Source organism: Taudactylus pleione, unplaced genomic scaffold, assembly GCF_031769625.1.
Source record: "Taudactylus pleione unplaced genomic scaffold, aTauple2 ptg000070l, whole genome shotgun sequence".
NCBI lineage: Eukaryota > Metazoa > Chordata > Amphibia > Anura > Myobatrachidae > Taudactylus > Taudactylus pleione.
In genome coordinates, this window is record NW_028284472.1 from 18,970,871 (window position 1) to 18,995,580 (window position 24,710).

General features: G+C 45.2%; 1 protein-coding gene across 2 annotated transcripts in view; it reads right to left on the bottom strand.

The window, feature by feature from the left end:
* FKBP1B (FKBP prolyl isomerase 1B) overlaps positions 1–24,710 on the bottom strand; it is a 111,140-nt gene that overhangs the window by 42,517 nt on the left and 43,913 nt on the right. The window contains exon 4 of one of the 2 annotated variants that reach the window (XM_088467289.1): positions 1,863–4,563. The exons of the other annotated variant lie outside the window; for it this stretch is intronic. Within the exon in view, the coding sequence (XP_088323415.1) occupies positions 4,435–4,563 (129 nt within the window). The 3' untranslated portion in view covers positions 1,863–4,434. Of the gene's footprint in view, positions 1–1,862; positions 4,564–24,710 lie in introns of those variants that run through there. 2 annotated transcript variants of the gene reach the window in all.

The following is a 24,710-nucleotide window of genomic DNA, read 5'->3' on the forward strand; positions in this document are numbered from 1 at the left end:
GGGCGGGGTAGTTAAGGGTTAGGTTGCAGGGGGAGGAGGTTGGATTAGGCACTAGGGGAGGGTTGGGAAATAGGGATGAGGAGGAATACTCTGCCACTTCCCATACGTCCCCTCACATGACCGTCGGGACCTGGAACACAATGCAGGAGACGCCGCCGTCGGGGCCAGGTAAGACACCACTAGACCACCATGGACGGTTTGTCGGCAGTCTATAATGTCGACATGTCATCTGTGTAGCCATGATCTCTCGTCATGGTCACTGGCGACATGCTAAGCATGTCAACATTTTGACCATGTCAACATAACTGCCGACTTAACATACCAGACCCATGAATAGGATACAGAATTGCTAATACACTGATACAATAAATAGGCTTAGGCATATTTATTGATAAAGAATGTTTTGTTTTAGAATTTATAGTGGCAATCCCATAAAACCTTTTTTCCTTTAACTAGCAAGTTAAATACCTTTTAAACATGCATCTGATAGAGGTCCTACAAATCATTATCTCCTCTCTGGTTATAAACCACAAACATAGGTGCTTGTGCACTTGTTGCAGATCGAAATAAGGAGCAAATGTGCACCTTGGTAAAGCCATGCTGCACTGCAGGTTTAACATGTGCAGAGAGATTTATGGTGCATACACACGGTCAGATTTTTCTTCAGATCTGAACGATAACGATTTCAAAAATCGTTCATATCTGAAGGAAAATCTGACATGTCTGAACGATGAACGATGCGTGTTCCCGATGGTCAGATAACGATATCTGACATCTGATGTGTTTGCAGTCAGTTGTGAACGATTTCAGTCATTTTAATGCAGTCAAAAATCGTTCGTAGTTCAAATCGTTAGCAAAATCGTTCAAATCTTTGGTTCAATCGTTCATCTGACACATCTGACCGTTTGTATGCTCCATTAGAGTTGGGAAGGGGCGTGTCCTAACTTAACTTAAAATTTGCCTGTAAAACGAAAGCTGCCCAGTGCTGTACGCTACATGCAAAAGCAGCCAGTATTTTCCCTGTATGAAAAAATAAATACAGTAAACCCATTTGCACCCCTTGCATTGCAACACGATTTGTTCCAACGTCAAATTACTTCATTTTCTTGATTTGCTCCTAATACTGCATAAGCTCCATAGGCTCTCATCATGTCATGTGATAACAAGAGGTGATGGGAGAGCTCAGAGTGGCCTACCAAAACCGCACTGCTCACTATATAATGTGCCTTGTGACTGTAGCTGACATTGTAGTTACAAGACTGTGCCAATGCTGCAGAATGGTGACCTGAAGAAACAAACCAAGGAAACATATTACCAAGATTATTCTTATAACCTGCCACAGGGATTTACCCAAAAGTATTCAGATACATGTGTTTGTGTTAAGGGGCCTATCCATTACACGACTTTAGAACGATCCGACCAAAACCAGGAGGTTGCATTGTTCACAAAGTCGTGTAATGGATAGCCGGCAAGGCCCAGCGATGCGCGTACATGGTGGATCCTTGACGTCCCCGACTATCTACTGAACATGCCTGTCAACCTGATGACGCTCGTCAGGTTCGGTATGTTCAGAGATAAGAGGTCTGGCTCCTTCACTGAAGGACGTTCAGTGAACGCCGTTCAGTGCGGGCACCGCACCTCGGCGACCTGAAGGTCTGAACGCTAGTTGTTCAGACTTTCAGGTCGCCCAGTGGATAGGTCCCTTTAGTTCTTGTATTAAACAATCATTAACTTGCAGCAATATGTAAACTAACTTTGCTCTCCTGGTTCCATAGGCCCTACTAACAGCTAGATCATAGTTTTACTACAAAAAAATGTAGCACTGACCATGCCTAAGGAATAAATGCAGACTACGGACCAGCTTGTGTCAGATCTTTGAGTATTTTATCAGCTCAGGAACGTTGCGCTAATTGCAAACAATGACACTGCATGCCACATTCGCAGTGCTGAAATCAGACATCAAACATCGGAAGTAGACGTGATAAAACCACATTGTTCAAATTGTCCAACTGTAAAAATCAATACTAAAAAAATAAAACATGCAAAGCTGTAAAGCAATGAGGTTTTTCTTAAAATTTATTTCATTTTCTGTTCTTCTATATATAGATCTGTATATACGTAGTTAAAGGAGAGGCTTTTTTGTTTTGTTTGTTTAGATCAGCAGCGAGCAAGACGTACATTACTGAGTCAGTGTGATACAGCAGGTAACCATTAGCTAATGCCCCTTTGTGCACAGAATGCGCACAGATAATCTGAGCAGCTTCTCCTAAGTGTACTGTAAGGCAGTGGGCTATTTTTTTTTTTTTTTTTAAATACATTATTATTTTTATTTTTCGGGTGAGCTATGTCACATGCAAATTATAAATTCTTACTTCCAGACAGACCTGCACAGCTCTTCAAAGCAGAATAGGACCCATTTTCCACACACAGCACAGGCGGCCATTTTGTGAACTGAACCAATATTCACTACCGACTTTTGAAATCACTGGAACACGAGGCATAACGCAATGGCACAAGTTCCAGTGAAAGGAATTATATACATTTCCCAGAGAAAGTACCTTTTTTTTCAACCCAAAATCTTTACCTGACATTTCTTCTTTTTCCCTTCATATAAACCCTTGATGAGACAATATTAAGTTGGAGCAGGTCCCTATTACAATTTTACCTTACTTGCAACCTAAAATAAAGTATGGGATAGATTTTGTAGCCTGAGAAATCTTCATATCACAACAGTGTCCTGGTTTTACATTTCAAAATGATGGACGGCCTTGCCAGTCTGTCTTCTTGTGCGGTCACCTCACAAAATGGCTGCTTTCGCTGAGTGTTTGTGGCAGGTACACATACATCTGGAAGGATGTGCTTAAACAAAATGTACAACTTAGAGAGTGTAATAGCCAGTGTAGCAGATTTTTTTTTTTTTTTGTGACTGTTGTATTATTTTTGTTCTTTGCTTATCTTCCTGGAAAGCAACAAAGTTTTTAAGCTTCAAGACAAAAAAAAATATCAAAAAATAAAGATAACTCCCACAAACACGAGTTAAGAAAATAAAATAACAATAACAGCAATGAAGGCCCCTTATTGTGGAGCATTTTAAATTTTTTTTTCTTTTTTTTGTTGTTATTTTTCTTTTATTTCTCTTTTTCTGGGCTGAGGCCAAGATCTGGGAAGATACTTTGATAAGATTTATAGAAAAAAAAAACTTATTTAGTTTAACTTAAGGCCCTTTAAAGAGGCAGTCCCTTTAGCACCAAGGGTAAGTGGCATTTTTCTAAAAAATATTTTTAGATCATTTGTGGTACAATGTCTCTATAAAATATTCATTCATGCAACCCGTTAATCTGTTCGTTACTTGTAAACTGTACAAAAAGTGTCTCCTTGTTTGGTACTGTATGTGTATATACAAATATATATAAATTAGAAAAAAAAAATCACAAAATAATACTAAAACATAAATGCCGTTTATGAAAACAGGAAGTGGCTACCACCAATATTGCTGCTTCTGCCGAACATGAGCTGTTCTCCCACCATTCCAAAGTGGAACTTTATCCAAGAAATGTATAGTCAGTAAACATAAATTTTTTTTCCTGATGCGTCAGATACTACAAAGCAGCTGCTTTAATAAAATACCAGAGACATTGCCCCCACTGCAGTGCTGCCTGCATTTAATAAATAGAAGCTCCAATCAAGCAATGAGGAAATAAAATAAAATAAAAATATGATCCAACTTTGATGGCTATTTGTTACTTTTGTGGAAGTTGACCAGCTAAATTAGTGTTGCCATGTGATTGTGGCTTTTCGGGACTGCCTCTTTCAGCTGCCGTGAACAGGACTACTTTAAGGTTAAGTGGTTGTGGTTTTCAGTACACGTCGGCTTCAAACCGTTCCCACCCATTTCACACATTCATACTTAAGTGACTTTCTGATGAAAGTAAGATGTTGGCCAGTGAAGGGTCCACTAGCGAGACCACTGGTCTATCACAAACTTATGATTTCCTTTCTTTGACAGTCAAACCTTGTGTACAGTAACTGTGTGGAATGTATGTGATTTGGAAGGACCTCAATGATCTTACAGTATGAACGACTATGGAGAACATGGGGTCAGAGTTGAGTAGGCTCTTGATTTGTCCATTCTTCGGACCTCACTACTCATCTGGGATCATTGTTGAGGAGACGTGACCTACATAAACTGACCACAAATCACTTAAACGCAGTCCTGTCATAACGGTGTTGCCAGAGAAGGCTGCAGTCTGAGCCGTTGCAGTCTCCTTTGACAGTGCTAAGGATTTAGTGTGAAGACTTGTTTTGGCCCCTGACTGCTGAAGCGACTCTACGTCATCCCACCAACGTCTTCAGCAGTGAGGGTGACAACCAGTTGAAAGGAAGAGGAGGATAATGGTTTTTGGAGATCTTTTGTCTGCCTGCCCTTCTATATGGTCACTCTATCTTCATAAGTTCCACATCAAAGATCAGGGTGGCATTGGGAGGGATGACTCCTGGGTGGCCCGTGGCTCCGTACGCAACATCGGGTGTGCAGGTCAACTTTGCGCGCTGACCCAAACTCATCTAGAGATAGGAGGGGGAAAAAAAAAAAAGACAAAAATTTAGTCAAACTGAATTTTTTTTTGCTTACTTTATAAGAAAAGGAGGACCTTGTGGCTGAAATAGTAGCATGATACATAGGTGTTCATTCGTTAAAAATGTTAATTAATTAGACGACATGGCTGACAAAGCACTCTACATCATGCATGACTACTCTGGGGCCTATATTAAGTGTGGGTTTTTAGAAGTGGAGATGTTGCCCATGGCAACCAATCAGATTCTACTTAACATTTATCTAGGACCTTATAAAAGATAATAGTTAGAATCTGATTGGTTGCTATGGGCTACATCGCCACTTCTAAAAACCCTTACTTTAGTAAATATACCCCTCTGAGCAAGCGATATTGCTCTGCAGTTGCTTGCAGTGAGCATTCTTGCTGTACCCTTATAACCACGGATACCCTGTGGGACTGGCTACATCCATCACACTCTCATACAAGCACATGAAGACCAACATCATGCTTCCTTCCCCTCAATGATGGAAGAGAGGGCCTGATTCAGACCCGCTCGCTAAATGCATTCGCACGCAGCCAAAGTATGCAAATCCAGCGATCGCACGGCAAGGCAATAGCACGCCCACTATGTCTTGGCGTGCGATCGCGGTGTGTATTTAGATGCCCGCCAGCCTGTCTTAAGACGCCCACTTTCCCACGTCATCTCCAGGAAGTGTATGCAACAATCGGTAACATTGAGTAACATCGGACCCATGTACGCAGCACTTGTGGCTGACCATTCCCTACCGCAAGCACTGTGAGTGCTTCAGTGTGTAAGTCAGCTATGTCACGTGTATTATGACGCTGCGTCTTAATTATGCGCGCCTCGTTAAGAAGCTCAGACGCCTGCGTTCGCACCACCACGCCCCCGTTTTCATCGACTATCCCCTATCACCACCCATAAACGGCTCGTCCTGTCACTCATTCTAGCAAGCTGGCTATGTGCAGCGAGCGAACGCTTCCCCTTCGCATGGACTAGTTCGCGCACACGCACTGCGACTTATACACATGCGCACATTGCAAATATTGGAAGGCTACGTGCGAATGCAGCTTAGCAAGCGGGTCTGAATCAGGTCCAGAGTTTGATAAGCCCAGAAAGTACCTTATAAGATTAGCGGTTTTAAGTAAAGTGCCGCCCTTTGTCTATTTGCAATACTCTGCGTACGCAGGGCCTTATTCCGAGTCAGACAGATCTCTTAGCACGGACGCAATTAGCGACAATTTGCACACAGTGCAAATTGGAGCAAATTTATGCAATTTTGCACATCTCCATCCTATAACGAGTTTGATGGAACTTGTCCGGATCTCTCTTTCAGTGAAATAGGGCTTTCGAGGCAGTGACAATGCAAACCCACTTATCTACCCTGACTTGTGGGAGTGGGATGTGAGTGACGTGGGCAAGTGATTCTGAGCCATGCATACAGGGAATGGAAGATGGTTTCTAGGGATCTTTGGCACCTAGCATGGGGGCTGAGGAGGCCGGCGTGAAATCAATGTGCTGTACTGGCTTCCACTTGCACACGCACGCGTTAGTTGAACGGATTCTCGCGTATTAGCATAAGGTTGTAAATCCGGCGTTCTACTACAGCGATTTTAATTGCGACTGAGAATTAGCCCCTCAGGCACCAAGGACAAGCACCAGTGTAGCTTATCCTTCAACCAATAATAGGCAATGCTAGCTGCACTAATTATCCCTCATCTCAGCCCATTGTGTTGTTATCCCATATAACACACAGGTAATCTTCTCAAATGGCACTGACTGAAAGGACAACAACGGGCAAGTACCAAATTGCTATATAAACATGTTGTAGGAGTATGTCAAACATATTTTTTAGAAATGTAGATGTTGCCCATAGCAACCAATCAGATTCTAACTATTATCTTCTAGAAGGTGATAGATAAATAATAAGTAGAATCTAATTGGTTGCTATGGGCAACATCTCCGCTTCTAACATCTCTGCTTCTAATGGTGCATACACATGGTCAGATTTTTCTTCAGATCTGAACGATAACGATTTAAAAACTATCTGAAGGAAAATCTGACATATCTGACATGTTTGAACAATGGGCCTGATTCGGAGCCGGACGCAATTTGCGGACGGTCGTTCAGGAAAAAGGGGTGGCTATTCAAATGAACCGTTCGCTCTTTGCGGTCTGTTCACGCCTCTATGTCTGAACGAGCGAACAAAACTTGCGGTCGTTTTTTGGATAACTACGCCCCCTGGCCGCTCGCATCCTACATCATGTCCGCTATTTATTAGCTTAATGGAGTACATCGACCAGCGTATGAACTGCTCGCTATTCTTGTGGTTGGTTTTTCCTACCACAATCTTGCGAGCAGTTCTGACTATAAAATAACCCAGTGATGTGGTCAATGACGCTGCTGTATTAATTATGCACACCCATAAAACGCCCGTTTTGACCTTTAAGCACGCCTGCGTTCGGATCTCCACTCCCCGTTTACAAGCACCTTCCCCTGTTACCACCCACATACGCCTCCTCTTGTCACTCATATTAGCAGGCATTCGCTATTTAGCGAGCACACGATTTTCGGCTGCACTGACTGGTTCGCGCATGCGTATTATGATCCATACGCATGCGCAGTTGGGCAAACATCGCTCGGAACGAACGAGCGGCCGTTTACGAGCGGCCGGATAACGATATCTGACATCTGATGTGTTTGCAGTCAGTTTTGGACGATTACAGTCATTTTAATGCAGTCAAAAATAGTTCATAGTTCAAATCGTTGGTCAAATCGTTCAGATCGTACAATCGTTCATCTGACACATCTGACAAATCTGACCGTGTGTATGCTCCATAAAACTCCGCACTTTAGTAAATATACCCCATGGTACTGCTACGTCTTCATATCAAATACATGGCTTTTGTATAGATCAGACCGTGTAACCACTAACATAGAGGAGACATTACTGCCTACGGAGAGACCGTTTTACCGGAGGATTTTTTCTATAGCTGAGGAAACTCCACGATAAACTTAAATTTGTAATTTCTGACAATAAATTCTTCTCAAACATCTAATTAGGCTCAGGATACTGTGCAGAAAGGTCTGAGAGGCACAGCTGATCAATGTTTTGTCTACCAAGACAAAAGGAGGAGACCACAGTGGCTGGGACACTGGTGCCATGTTTGGGAGGAGCTACAGTGGCCACCACTGCTCAACTCATTGGTGTTCCACAAGGTACAGTGGGCCTGATTCAGAGCCGCTCGTAAGCGGCCGCTCGTTCGCTCCGAGCGATGTTCGCACATCTGCGCATGTGTATGGGTTGTGATGCGCATGCGCCAACCAGTCAGTGCGGTCGGAAATCGTGCGCTCGCAAAACAGCGAATGCCTGCTAATTTGAGTGACAGGATGAGGTGTTTGTGGGTGGTAACAGGGGAAGGTGCTTGAAAACGGGGAGTGGAGATCAGAACGGTCAAAACGGGCGTTTAATGGGAGTGCATAATTAACAAAGCAGCGTCATCGTCCACGTCAATGGGTTATTTTATAGTCAGAACTGCTCGCATGATTGCGGTAGGAAAATGCTACCACAAGAATAGCAAGCAGTTCATACGCCTCTGTACTCGATTAATCTAATATATAGCGGAGATAACGTATGATGCGAGCGGCCAGGGGGCGTCTTTACAAAATAGCAAATGCATGTTTCGTTCGCTCGTTCAGACATAGAGGCGTCAACAGACCGCAAAGAGCGAGCGCTTAATTTAAATATCCGGGCCCTTTTTCAGAACGACCGTCCGCAAATAGCGTCCGGCTCTGAATCAGGCCCAGTGTCTGTGGTGAGGTTTTGTTAATGATTGAGAACAACTATAGAGTGGTGCTAGAGAATCTCATAACATGTACAATGGATCCTGGTTGACATCATTCAGTTGTCTTCATGAGGATTTATTAAGCTCAGTTGATTGGACCAGGGGGTCGATTCACACCCAGACGCTAAGCTGCGCTCTCTCGCTGCCAAATGGGGCCGGGAATGCAAATTCCGTGATCGCACTGTCTGGTGTAAGGACGCCCTCAATGTCACACATGTCATCTCCAGGAAGTGTGTGATTAATCAGAACCATCGAGAGCCATCGGAGCTGCACGCAGCGCTTGAGGTAGACCCTACCCCGCCGCAAGCACTGCGATCACTGTAGGCTGAAATCCAACCAAGTGACGTGTACAATGACGCTTCCATGCTAATTATGCACACCCATAAAACGCCGTTTTGACACTCAGACACGCCTGCGTTCGCAGCACCACTCCCCCGTTCACAAGCACCTTCCCCTGTTACCACCTACAAACGGCGCTATCTGTCACTCAAAGTAGCGCTCAGTCTTTGTGTTAAGAGAGGGCACGATTCCCAATCGCAATGACTGGTTCGCACACGAGCACCGCGATGCATACTCATACGGGCGACAATCTCCCATAGCGTGCGTCCACGGCTTAGCGTCCGGGTCTGAATCGGGCCCCAAGTGTCTTACATGGGGAATAAAAGGGGGAATGAAATTTCAATAACCTAGTATTTTATTATATTTTGTCTCTTCAAGTAAAGGATGGCTACTTGGGAAATATATATATTTTTTTACGTTTGTATTGCTGAGGGAAAAAGTAGAAGAAATAATAAAAAGATTTGCCCTCACACCAACCCTCCTCCCACCAGTTCCGTACTAATGCACCCTCACACCTACACTATACCCACACTAACGCCCTCTCGCACCTACCCTACTCCTACTACCCACACAACCGCCCCCTCTAAACTACCCTTCTCCTACCTATACTACCCACACTAATGCATCATCACACCTACCCTACTCCTACCTATACTACCCACACTAATGCCCTCTCACACTTACCCTACTCCTACCTATACTAATGCCTCATCACACCTACCCTACTCCTACCTATACTACCCACACTAATGCACCCTCACACTTACCCTACTCCTACCTATACTACCCACACTAATACACCCTCACACCTACCCTACTCCTACCTATACTACCCACACTAATGCCCTCTCACACCTACCCTACTCCTACCTATACTACCCACACTAATGCCCTCTCACACCTACCCTACTCCTACCTATACTACCCACACTAATGCCTCATCACACCTACCCTACTCCTACCTATACTACCCACACTAATGCCTCATCACACCTACCCTACTCCTACCTATACTACCCACACTAATGCACCCTCAAACTTACACTACTCCTACCTATACTACCCACACTAATATACCCTCACACCTACCCTACTCCTACCTATACTACTCACACTAATACACCCTCACACCTACCCTACTCCTACCTATACTACCCACACTAATGCCTCATCACACCTACCCTACTACTACCTATACTACCCACACTAATGCACCCTCACACTTACGCTACTCCTACCTATACTACCCACACTAATGCCCTCTCACACCTACCCTACTTCCAGCTACACTACCTACACTAATGCCTCATCACACCTACCCACTCCTACCTATACTACCCACACTAATGCACCATCACACTTACCCTACTTCCAGCTATACTACCCACACTAATGCACCCTTACACATACCCTACTGCTACCTTTACTACCCACACTAATGCCCTTTCACACCTACACTATACCCTCTCGCACCTACCCTAGTCCTACTTATACTACCCACACAACCGCCCCCTCTAAACTAACCTTTTTTGTTTTGACACTCAGACACGCCTGCGTTCGCAGCACCACTCCCCCGTTCACAAGCACCTTCCCCTGTTACCACCTACAAACGGCGCTATCTGTCACTCAAAGTAGCGCTCAGTCTTTGTGTTAAGAGAGGGCACGCTTCCCAATCGCAATGACTGGTTCGCACACGAGCACCGCGATGCATACTCATACGGGCGACAATCTCCCATAGCGTGCGTCCGCGGCTTAGCGTCCGGGTCTGAATCGGGCCCCAAGTGGCTTACATGGGGAATAAAAGGGGGAATGAAATTTCAATAACCTAGTATTTTATTATATTTTGTCTCTTCAAGTAAAGGATGGCTACTTGGGAAATATATATATTTTTTTACGTTTGTATTGCTGAGGGAAAAAGTAGAAGAAATAATAAAAAGATTTGCCCTCACACCAACCCTCCTCCCACCAGTTCCGTACTAATGCACCCTCACACCTACACTATACCCACACTAACGCCCTCTCGCACCTACCCTACTCCTACTACCCACACAACCGCCCCCTCTAAACTACCCTTCTCCTACCTATACTACCCACACTAATGCATCATCACACCTACCCTACTCCTACCTATACTACCCACACTAATGCCCTCTCACACTTACCCTACTCCTACCTATACTACCTACACTAATGCCTCATCACACCTACCCTACTCCTACCTATACTACCCACACTAATGCACCCTCACACTTACCCTACTCCTACCTATACTACCCACACTAATGCCCTCTCACACCTACCCTACTCCTACCTATACTACCCACACTAATGCCCTCTCACACCTACCCTACTCCTACCTATACTACCCACACTAATGCCTCATCACACCTACCCTGCTCCTACCTATACTACCCACACTAATGCCTCATCACACCTACCCTACTCCTACCTATACTACCCACACTGATGCATCATCACACCTACCCTACTCCTACCTATACTACCCACACTAATGCCCTCTCACACTTACCCTACTCCTACCTATACTACCTACACTAATGCCTCATCACACCTACCCTACTCCTACCTATACTACCCACACTAATGCACCCTCACACCTACCCTACTCCTACCTATACTACCCACACTAATGCCCTCTCACACCTACCCTACTCCTACCTATACTACCCACACTAATGCCCTCTCACACCTACCCTACTCCTACCTATACTACCCACACTAATGCCTCATCACACCTACCCTACTCCTACCTATACTACCCACACTAATGCCTCATCACACCTACCCTACTCCTACCTATACTACCCACACTAATGCACCCTCACACTTACACTACTCCTACCTATACTACCCACACTAATACACCCTCACACCTACCCTACTCCTACCTATACTACCCACACTAATGCACCATCACACCTACCCTACTTCTACCTATACTACCCACACTAATGCCTCATCACACCTCCCCTACTCCTACCTATACTACCCACACTAATGCCCTCTCACACTTACCCTACTCCTACCTATACTACCCACACTAAGGCCTCTCACACTTACCCTACTCCTACCTATACTACTCACACTAATGCACCCTCACACCTACCCTACTCCTACGTATACTACCCACACTAATGCCCTCTCACACTTACCCTACTCCTACCTATACTACCCACACTAATGCACCATCACACCTACCCTACTCCTATCTATACTACCCACACTAATGCACTATCACACCTACCCTACTCCTACCTATACTACCCACACTAAGGCACCGTCACTCCTACCCTACTCCTACCTATACTACCAACAATGCCCTCTCACACCTACCCTACTCCTACCTATACTACCCACACTAATGCACCATCACACCTACCCTACTCCTATCTATACTACCCACACTAATGCACATCACACCTACCCTACTCCTACCTATACTACCCACACTAATGCCCTCACACCTACCCTACTCCTACCTACACTATACCCTCACTAACGCCCTCTCGCACCTACCCTACTCCTACCTATACTACCCACACTAATGCACCCTCACACCTCCCCTACTCCTACCTATACTACCCACACTAATGCCCTCTCACGCCTACCCTACTCCTACCTACACTATACCCACACAAACGCCCTCTCGCACCTACCCTACTCTTACCTATACTACCCACACTAATGCACCATCACACCTACCCTACTCCTACCTATACTACCCACACTAATGCACCATCACACTTACCCTACTCCTACCTATACTACCCACACTAATGCCCTCTCACACTTACCCTACTCCTACCTATACTACCTACACTAATTCACCCTCACACCTCCCCTACTCCTACCTATACAACCCACACTAATGCCCTCTCACACTTACCCTACTCCTACCTATACTACCCACACTAATGCCCTCTCACATCTACCCTTTTCCGACCTATACTACCCACACTAATGCATCCTCACACTTACCCTACTCCTACCTATACTACCCACACTAATGCCCTCTCACACTTACCCTACTCCTACCTATACTACACACACTAATGCCCTCTCACACTTACCCTACTCCTACCTATACTACACACACTAATGCCCTCTCACACCTACCCTACTCCTACCTATACTACCCACACTAATGCCCTCTCACACCTACCCTACTCCTACCTATACTACACACACTAATGCCCTCTCACACTTACCCTACTCCTACTTATACTACCCACACTAATGCTCTCTCACACCTACCCTACTCCTACCTATACTACCCAACACTAATGCCCTCTCACACCTACCCTACTCCTACCTATACTACCCACACTAATGCCCTCTCACACCTACCCTACTCCTACCTATACTACCCACACTAATGCTCTCTCACACTTACCCTACTCCTACCTATACTACCCACACTAATGCCCTCTCACACCTACCCTACTCCCACCTATACTACCCACACTAATGCCCTCTCACACCTACCCACTCCTACCTATACTACCCACACTAATGCCCTCTCACACCTTCCCTACTCCTACCTATACTACCCACACTAATGCCCTCTCACACTTACCCTACTCCTACCTATACTACCTACACTAAAGCGTCAACACAGATTCCCTACTCCTACCTATACTACCCACACTAATGCCCTCTCACACTTACCCTACTCCTACCTATACTACCTACACTAAAGCGTCAACACAGATTCCCTGTGTTATGGATTTCAGATCTTCCTCACTGTCTGGCACTGTGGAACCTTACAAACTAACAATATTATTAAAAATAATAATAATAATAATAAAGTTAACGGGCCACTCAGTAAAATATCCGGCCGGCTCCTATTATTAACATTTACATATATAGCGTTAGCATATTTCCATTGCGGTTTACAATTAGGAACTAGATTGGGTAATAAGAGATAGACGAGTTGGAAAGAGGGCCCTGCTTGTACCCTTACACTCTGCATGTCTTTCCGTCACTCCTGTAGGTTGTCATTTCCTATTTTTCACACGGATTTCCCTCTGCATTTTATGCACCAGATCCAAATCTGTATATCACTTCTAGGCCATCCAATGATCTTGCACATACAACAATGGAGGTCATCAGCTTTCAAGCACTCTGCTGCATTTTACAGAAAAATAATTGAGGGGATCAAAGACAATGATGCTGACCAACCAGCTGTCCAGGTGTATGGTCACCTATGGTCTGAAAGGTATTTGTGCAAATACAAGCTGTAATGGTGCATACACACGGTCAGACTTGCTAGATCAACGATAACGCTGAACGATATTAACGATTTCATGAACGATGAACGATTTCTGACAGTATTTAAATGAATGATATTGTCCAAATCTGGCTGCAAACACAGTTGATTTGAGATATGGTTATCTGACATGCGGGCACGCACCTCATTGGTCGATGCATGCCAACGATATAAACGATTTAGCAATTTTTACAATCGTTATCGCTCATATCTTCCAGAAAATCTGACCGTGTGTACCCTCCATAAAACAATATAGACCCTAATCTGCAAACATGTGACATGTATAAAGCAGGCAGAGGCAGTATGCAGTTATTTGGCAGTTGTGGAACAACCCATCGCAGCATGCTTTGCCATACACGACTTTGGTTATAAGAGCGCCCTAGGAGCTGCTCAGCCCTACGCTATGAATCACAGGAAAACCAGGATAAAGGATGTAGCTTTATAATCCGTGTACTCACATTGATATGGATGGAAGCCGCTCGGCAATTTCCACAAATCTTCCCTATAGGAAACATGCGGAGTGTGTAGGTGTAGTTTATTCTATAGCTTTCTGTGACTGCTCAGTGAGACATATTGCACAAAGAAGCATATTACCGTGCTTTGCAAGAATAACTTAAATGGCACCATTTAAAAAATATATCTCCTGAATTGCACCTACCCTGGCCAATAACTATGCTACATATCTACACATGCTATAAGCAGGTTCCAGTCAACATGTCGACATTTACAATGTCGACAAGCAAGATATCGACACCAGAAAGTCGACATGTTCTGAAAGTCGACATGCTAAAAATGTCAACAGATAATACGTGGACAATGTTGACGTCAACATAACATCAAAATGTTCAAGATGTTGATATTGTGAATGGTGACATATGGAATTAGGGTTAGGCTGCGATAAGGGTTAGTTTTAGCGTTAAAAACTACTACAGGTACTGACATTCGGAAAGTCCACATTCACAATGTTGTTATTTGGTCACTTTAACGTGTGCTAATGTGTCAACTGTCAACATTTTGAATATGTAGATATGCTGACTGTTGACATTTCTGAGCATGTTGAAATGATGGTGTCAGCATTCTTTATGTCGACATATCATACCCAAGCCCTATCAGCAAACTTAGGAAAGCTGTGTGCATCTCCTGTTTGCTAGAATGTCAATTTGGATTTGAAGACCTGTCCTCACATAAATTCCCACAGGATCGATCACTAGCCCCCACCCCTTCTATAGGATTATTATTACACAATTAGGTAAATATAGAATATAGACAAAAACAATGGCAGGCTAGTTAATGACACCCACACGTTATAGACTGTACGTAATGCTTTTAGTGTAATATATCTGGAAGGTACAGGAAGCCAGGCAGCATGCTATAACAATGTAATAACCAGCTCATCTCCACAGTCTGATGCTAAGATCTACAGACATCATTTGCAGGAAGACACAAAGCACTTTTATTCTCCATTACATTCATCTTATGGAGACAAGACTTAATGGATTTAGGCCCTCATTCAGAGCCGCTCGTTAGCGGCAGTACGCTCGTTCCGAGCGATGTTTGCACATCTGCGCATGCGTACGGTTTTTAGTACGCATGCGCGAACCAGTCAGTGCGGCCAAAAATCGTTTGTACGCTATATAGCGAGTGCCTGCTATTTTGAGTGACAGAATGAGGCGTATGTGGGTGGTAACAGGGGAAGGTGCTTGAAAATGGGGAGTGGAGATCCGAACGCAGGCGTGCTTAAAGGTCAAAACGGGCGTTTTATGGGTGTGCATAATTAAAACAGCAGCGTCATTGACCACGTCACTGGGTTATTTTATAGCCAGAACTGCTCGCAAATTTGTGGTAGCAAACACCAACCACAAGAATAGCGAGCAGTTCATACGCTGGTCGATGTACTCGATGAATCTAATAAATAGCGGACATGACGTATGGTGCGAGCGGCCAGGGGGCGTTTTTAAAAAATAAACGAGCGTATGTTTTGCACGCTCGTTCAGACTTAGAGGTGTGAACAGACTGCAATTTGCGAACGGATCATTTGAATAGCCACCCCTTGTTTTTGAACGAACGACCGCAAATAGCGAACGGCTCTGAATCAGGCCCTTAGATCTTTAATTTCTTCCGTATCTCTTCTATATATACAATCCAATCCCAGCGTCTGGGTAATTGTTAATCCTTCTTTTATTCATTCACTTAATCCCCATTAAATAAAAAATAATAATAATAATAATAAAAAAAAGCTAAACTGCATTCCTTTCTAATTCCATTCATATAGAGAAGGATGAGACAACTGCAGGGAACAGTGAGAAATGTGGGTAAGTAGCACAACTTACAGTGAGTCACTATAGGCGCACACACACACACACACACACACACACACACACACACACACACACACACACACACACACACACACACATAAAGTATTTGTGTGTGTGTACATATAAGCCCTCATTCAGAGCCTCTTGCAAAAAGCGAGCGCTTGTTCTGAATGAGGGCGGCCGTTTTTTTTTTTTTAAAGCCGGCCTCCTGGCCGCTCGCTAAGCTTGACCATCGCGACCATCGGGCCTTGCGACGAGACCCTTGTGGTAGGGTCTCATCTGCCGCAAGCCCCAGTGAGCCGGAAGCTCACTACTGACATTACTCGTGATGTCAGTAGGGCCGCCTCCAAACGGCAGGCGTTCCTTTGGTAACGCCTCCGTTTGGCCAGCCACCTCCCCTCCCCGCCTACAAAACGGGGCGAGCTGTGGATCATCATCGTCAGCTGCCCCGTTCGTTGCGAGCACCGGAGCGAGAGAATTTCTCGCTCCGGGGCTTGCGCACGTGCAGTGCGCACGTGGCGCGTGCGCAGTGCCCCACCATCGACCCGCTTGCGAGAGCATAGCTCTTGCCAGCGGGTCTGAATGAGGGCCATAGTTCATACAGCCAACATGTTTTCAGACAGGAAATGTTGGAGAGTGCACGATAAATGCAGAGTGGAACAGACTCCAGGTATTCAGTACTATTATGTAAGGATATAAAAGCTCTGTGCTGTAGGTATATAATTTTCCTGCTCGTCATCAATACAGAAAAACATTGATGTGTCATCAGACCCTTAAAGTGTATGAGGTCACATCCTGTATGGGTGCTTGAAACATTAGTAGCGGGGCCTTTTGTTTGCAATAAGTCAGAGCCACGCGGTGACATCATACCACAGATAGCTGGTACATCAGTACAATAACCTTGGGTCCAGGAGATTGTACAGCTCCATTGTGAAGCATTGTTCAGAGTCTACACACTGTGATAGAACTTAGAAATGACATTCAAATTAGCAGCTAGTTTCTTCCTTTTCTATGTTTATGAAATTCACTAATAGGCGCGTAATTAACTATTTGTATCAAAGACAATGGGCCATATCCAATTAGCCGCGGTAAGTTACCGCGGCTAATTAGCTCGCTCGGGGCTGTCCAATTAGCCCCGAAGTCGGCCTGACAACAGCACTTATCAGCGTTTTTTTTTTCGGGACCTGATGTGTCCCGAAAAATAATCCACGATAAGTGCCGGTTTTTCGACCCAAAAAGGTCGAAAAAAAATATCGGCGAAAAATCCCCGTTTTTCACCGATCGCGGGTTTCAATTAGCGCCCGAACAGTGTTCGGGGCTAATTGGATATGGCCCAATATATAGGAGAAAGGGTAATCACTGTGCAATTGGACAGAGGTTTCATCATCAGTATGGGAAAGTGTCCTTTATTTGTTTCCTTCCTTCTGCCGGGCCATATTGGCTACTGTTGCACTAGGGGTGGGGAACCCAAGGTACTGCATGATGGATAAGTACCTACAGTATCTCAGCATTGAGGACACCAAGAAATGGGCAACGTTGAGGACCGTAGATGCAGTGGTCAGCCAAGGAAACTTAGTGCATCAGATGAAAGTATGATAAATAAATATATACATATATATATACACACACACATATGGTATACTTACTCATAACATGTCACAGCCATAAGAAGAACACGCCTTACACCTTCCTCAGGTGTTTCCCTAGTTTACATTGGAATCATATATATTGAGCATATCTTTATTATTGTATGAGTGTATATATATATATATGTGTATAGATCTCTACTAATATAATAAGAACGTTGCACGGATGCAGGAAAAAATGGCGGCGCAGGTAGGGAAAGACAGATTGGTGCAGATGAGGGAATAAATAACTAGCACAGTTGGGAGACCACACAACAGTAGGGGAAGATAGAGCACAATGGAGGCGCAGATAGTGTACATGTATAGACAGAGTATGATAGTTTTAGAAATTAGGAACCTGAATGTGTATTCTGTATTCTGAATAAGATGGATGTATGGAGTGAAAAGGATGTTGGAACCCAGTGGGATTGTTGTGGTGAACGAATGGGAAGATTGTGGGTACTGAGTGGGATGTGTGTGCCACATAACTGCTCAGACCTCAGTTGCCTAGACTGCGTGTGTGTATTCCAATGAGCACACTATTCTCTGAATTAGCAGCTCCACCATTTTGTGAGTGACAGCAATCTCACTCTGTGAGAGTGCTGCATCTGCAGTTAACCACAGGGTGTGATGGCATACCATATCTGTATTGCGCAAGGGACACGTCCATTAAGGCGTCAGTCTTAATGATCATTATTTCATTACTTTTTTTAGTTTGAGTGGCAGACATTCAGTAGATTTTGTGGAATTTCAGATCATGTTTAAGAAGCCTTAATGGGACATGTGAAACCATAAGGTTTTTTGTCTATGGAATTTCATTGCTTTTTAGAATTTATTAACCAACAGGGATGCGAGCAGCAAACCGGGCCACTTGCAGGGGAGAAGGGCAACAAAATGGTAAACTAAAGCTGGTAGTGTAAGAGACAGCACACAGGAGGTGTTTTGGGGGTGCAGAGGGAGAGACGACTGAGGGGTCAGACTACAGGCGTGCAGGGCAGCAGTTGGGCAGTGCACGGGCAGCAGCGGGGGTGCGGAGAAGTGCACAGGGGCAGCAGCGGGGCTCACTGGTGCTAGTGGTCCCAGCCCTGAACCCCTTCTTAAGGCCCATACACGATACGATATTATGAACGATTTCCCTTAAACTCTCCCCAGCACTCCAGACACAATATGGTGCTTAAACAGTACATTTTGAGATAAGAACTATCATGCAAGGTCTAAAGATAGCTGACTGCATGCACAGATCAGTGAGATCCGTGCGGCATGCATCTGAAAAAAATGTAAATAAAAAAGACACAGATGCATGGACAGGTCAGTGAGATCCCTCCATGCATATGTGTTGAAAAAATTAAAACAAGCTAATTTTTTTTTTTAAATATGGCGTGCCCCCTCCCTAAAGCACAACCAGCCTTGGGATTTTCACAGCAGGTCCTGGTTGTGAAAATACAGTGGACAAATTACATAGGGGTCCTCTGCATTTAGCACAACCAGCACTGGGCTTTGAGCCGGTCCTGGAAATACAGGGGAAAAAAATTAGTAGGCCTTCCCTGCAATTTCAGGAGTCATGCCACAGCCAGGGGAGCACTTTCACCGGATCCCTGGGGAGGTGGAGCCCCCCAAATAAAAGGGTCCCCTCTCCAGGGCACCCCAGGCCTAGGCTGATAGCCCGGGAATGTTCCCAGCACCCCTGGAGCGGTAGGTACCAGGTTGATTATGTAGTGTGGTGCAATTGATAGTATTAAAAATACAGAATTTTGCTGTGGAACTACAGGTCTTTGTAAGCCTCCCCTGCATGCTGGTGCTTGGAGAACCACAAGTACCAGCATGCGGGACATTACAGGCCTGCTGGTTTCTGTAGTTCCACAGCAAAATAAATATTTGTAAAACCACAAAACACACACACCGTGATATTAAAAGTTTATTAAAACATACATGCACACTCCCCCATACTCACCTATGTATCCCGTAGCCCATCACGTCATGCAGGCTCGGATCAGGAAGATTCGGGATGCCTGCATCTATGTGTTATAAAAATAAACACAGATGCACGGACGGATCAGCACCGAGAAACCATGCCAAATTTCAGCTCAGTACCTCCAATAGCTTTTGAGGTGTAGCCCCTTAAACACCATTCCTCCCCCTCCGGAATTCTCTATGGGAGAAGGCAGTTCTTTTCGATTCAGCCTTAATATAAGGGCATGACTGTGTTATGAGATATATATATATATATATACACAAACGCAAACATACTAGCTGTTGCCCGCGGGTTCGTCACATCCGATTGTGTCTAAGATGCAGTTTTAGGCCAAAAAAAGATGCTTGAGGCAAGCAGAGTCACCCTGGATCCTGCGGCTCACTCGCGCCGCATGGCGTATTGAGGCTAGGGGATAAATTTACTAAAGGACGATTTTAATCGATCTAAATCGATGTTGTGTCTCAGGGGCTAAATCACATATTTACTAACAGACAATTTTTTATATCGATTTCTAAGTGTTAGTAAATGTGCCATGACATGTTATAAGTATGTAATAATCACTGACCTTCTAGTGATGTGCAATCAGCTTTAATTAATGTCTTATTACTAGCTACATCTGGTAATGGAGAGTGGTGGGAGCATTTTGAAAGGTGGACACGATACTGCTCCTAGCTTCACTCCAGGGATCAGGGGTAATATATCTAAAGTAAGACATTGGCTAAATATAAGAGCATATGCCGTCTAAGTGTGCAGAAGATAAAGCAGAACTCTCCACCTTGTCTGGAACACCAGTGCTTGCACATTAGAGCGCGCCTCGCAATTTAATTGAATTACATTGGAGAGCTTCATTCCCACTGCTCTCCACACCGAGCGCATGTTCTACTCATGCGGAGCGAGCATTAACCAACGCCATGGCAGTGCCAGAAGAAGGGGGGCTTCAATGGCAGGCATAAAGCTGTTTCCAGGTGGCACAGAACAATACTCTGGTTGGCACGGGTATGTATAGGTGGCACAAACACTATGGCAGTCATGGGCTGCAATCGTTGGCACAAACAGTTCTGTGGCTGCAATGGGACTGCCATTGTGGACTATATATAGCTGGCACAAACCAGGGCGGTTGATTACATACCCGTTATGCTGGACATGCTAGGAGTTAATGAGCTATTGTGAGGCTGTAACTTAGCTGACTTTACATGCAACCCCAAAACATTTATGGTGGATATACTACTCTGATACGTACAAGGGTTTTTAAATCCTCATCAGGACACTGGACGCTGGTGATGGTGGGGGGGGGGGGGTGATGCCACTGGGGATCTATTACAACTAGTGGTGTGCGGGTAATGCCACTGGAGGTTCCATTGCCACTCGGCTGGAAGGTAGTATTAAAATGGGGGCCTATGGAGATGGGAGATTGCGAGACAGTCCCCAGACGTTTTATTTTCTCTTTTTGAAAAAAAATTTAATTTTTAAATTCATTAAAAAAAAAAAAGTTAATTAAATGAAAGAAAACAAACAACAATATCTGAGCGATATAAGTTATAAGCATCCAGAGCATACATTTATGTTACATAAACTGCGCCAGGGACTAGTATGGGAAGACAGACAGATTACCATTTGTTGTCCAAAAGTCTGACAATAGTTATTAGGTGGTCTGATGGGGGATGTATCAAACCAGAGAGATAAAGTGGAGAAGTTGCCCATATCGACCTTTAACTCTCTCTTCTAAAACAGACAAGTGGAGCTATAGGGCCTGATTCAGACTTGGGAATAGAGGGCCTGATTCAGACCCGCTCGCAAGCGCTATGCACTCGCGAGCAGGTCGATGTTTGGCCACTGCGCATGCGCACGCTGGAGCGCATGCGGAGACTCTGCTAGCGATGGGACCTCCGTCGCTCCCGGTCTCGCACCAAAAGGGAGCGGCTGTCGATGTTGATCAACAGCTCGCCCCGTTTTGGAGGCGGGCAGGGGGGGTGGCTGGCCAAACGGAGGCGTTCCCAACGGAAGGCCTGCTGTTTGGGGGCGGCCCCACTGACATCACGAGCCCTGGCCATCGCGACCATCACCTGACCATTGCGACCATCACCTGGCCGCACGCAATAGCTGTGGGTGGTCACCCACAGCTATGCGAGCGGCCAGGAGGCCGCAGCAAAAAAAAAAAACGTCCTGATTCAGAGCGTCCGGCTCTGAATCAGGCCCAGAGTGTGATATATCTCTCAACTGTGAACCTGAACAAACCATATTGCAATGCAAGGGGTGTAAATACATAAAAATTTTTACATGTAGGGTAAATACTGGCTGCTTTTGCATGTAGCCCACAAATACTGCACAGCTTTATTATTATTCTACAATTTAGATGTCATTTTGGAAACATTCCTCCCAAATCTAAATCTCTCTGCACATTTTATATCTGCCCCCACCTGCAGTGCAGAATGGTTTCACCAAGATGATCAGTTGAGAGAGATATCTCACTCTATTCCCAACTCTGAATCAGGCCCATAGCCCATAGCAACCAACCAAAGACTATCGATTTCTAGAATGCAACAGAGAGATGATAGCTAGAATCTGGTTGCTAGGGGCAACACCATCACTACTGTTTTAGAAGCTTTAGTAAATCAACCCCCAGGTCTTTTAAACGCTATTTATCACCTCCATCCCCTGCTGGTGCCGTCATACGGGGGATAACTCTTAACAGCCGGTCTGACCAACGGCCATTCTTACCCCCCGGAGTCCTAGCTCACTTGTCAATCCCTAATGCTGAAATGTAACATATCTGCCATGGGGAGCACCATACAATCCTAAAATCGAAATCTATTAGAGAGATATTAGGACACTGTGGTTTGCCTTGGAACCTAGGGCATGATTCAGACCCGCTTGCTAGGCTACGTTCGCACGCAGCTACCGAATGTTTGCAATCTGCCCATGCGTATGCATCGCAGTGTGCGTACGCAAACTAGTCCATGCGATCGGGAAGCGTTCGCTCGTTGCTCATAGACAGCTCGCTAGAATGAGTGACAGGACAAGCCGTTTGTGGGTGGTGATGGGGGTTGGTCGATGGAAACGGGGTAGTGGTGGGGCGAACGCAGGCGTGCCTGAGCGTCTTAACGCCATTTCAGAGGCGTGCATAATTAAGACACAGCGTCATAGTACACGTCACATGGTTGAAAATCACGCTGAATCACTCGCAGTGCTTGCGGTAGGGTATGGTCAGCCACAAGTGCTGCGGTTGCTTCCGATGGTACTCGATGTTACCGATGGTTGCATACACATCCTTGAGATGACGTGCATATGTGGACTGCTGGGCATCTGCATACACACCGTGAACGCACGCTAAGACATAGTGGGCGTGCTAATGCCTTGCCGTGCGACTGCGGATTTGCATACTTTCGCTGCGTGCGAATGCATCTAGGTCTGAATCGAGCCCCTAGTTTTTGTGCTTGCACAAATGTATGATTAGTGCAGCAAGGCATGCCTACTATGTCACAGGCTTCTGCCAATATGAGAGATAAAGAGAAACGGCTCTGATTTATCCATCCGATTGCTAAAATATTATAGGGCTCTTCCCATGTGCTCTAAAGACAGGAAGCTACACTCTTACGTTGGAGGGCGGACTGGTGCGGACATGTCCCCTGAATACAACACTTCCTGCACGGGGGACAGGACACAGACACAGCAGATAATTGGGGATGAGCAAGTGGCCATTGGAGATGTCAGTATAAGAGATGAACCCCTGAGGTAGCTGCACAGAGATATCAGAGGTACTCCTCTCATGCAGGAGTGAGCACGTCTATTCTCATTCTCTCTCCATGATTGCACCTTTATTGCCACATTATGGGAAAGAGGTATAATGGCTGTAATGATCCAGAAAGTTGGCACATCCAACAAATTGTATCTAGCAGAGAGAAGACCAAGTCTGATCTGACCAAATCCTTCTCAAAGCCGCTTCAGTAATTAGGATTCAGGTTTCCGATGTGAGGCAGAACAAGAACCATTTTTATATTACTATTAAGGGAAAGAAAACTTCAACAGGATTATAGGCCTGCCTTCCGGATGGTATCTGCCAATGGAAGCATGATGGGACAGTATGATAAGGCTGAGCTGTCTACTTCTCCGGCTTCACTCGCCCTTGCAGCACTGAGGAATTGTTCCTTTGCAATTTACTGATGCACTGTTATGGGTTGGTACGGGACCCCCGGCGGTCAGAATACCGACAAGCAGAATCCTGACGCCTGCAGGTAAGTACCTTAACCCTCCCCTCAGCCTGCAGCCTAACCCTTACCCGCCCCTCCCCACAGCCAAACTCTAACCCTCCATCTGCAGCCTAACCCTTACCCCCCCCTCCCTGCATTCAAACTCTAACCCTCCCCGTAGTGTCTAAACCTAACCCCCTACCCTGACCCCAAGCCTAAAACTTACCGTCGGGATGTAAGCGGTCAGGATTCTGGTGCCGGCATCCAAACTACCGAGATACCGACTACATCCCACTGTGACAATGACGTCTCTAGGATGCTCCCCGGGTACAGGACTTAAAGCCCTATAGGCGAGGCTCATATTGCAAAGAACTATCTGTGTCTGGGAGCATTTAATTCTACAGCCTTATAAGGAAGGACCGAGGGTCAAACATGGGGGCCTGATTCTAAGTCGCACGCAAAGCGGTCGCGGTATTGTTGTGGATTTCCACTTTACTCAGAGTCGGTCAGGTCTATGCGACTGCACCTCCCCTATACATCCGCTTGTGAGAGCAGCTGTCAC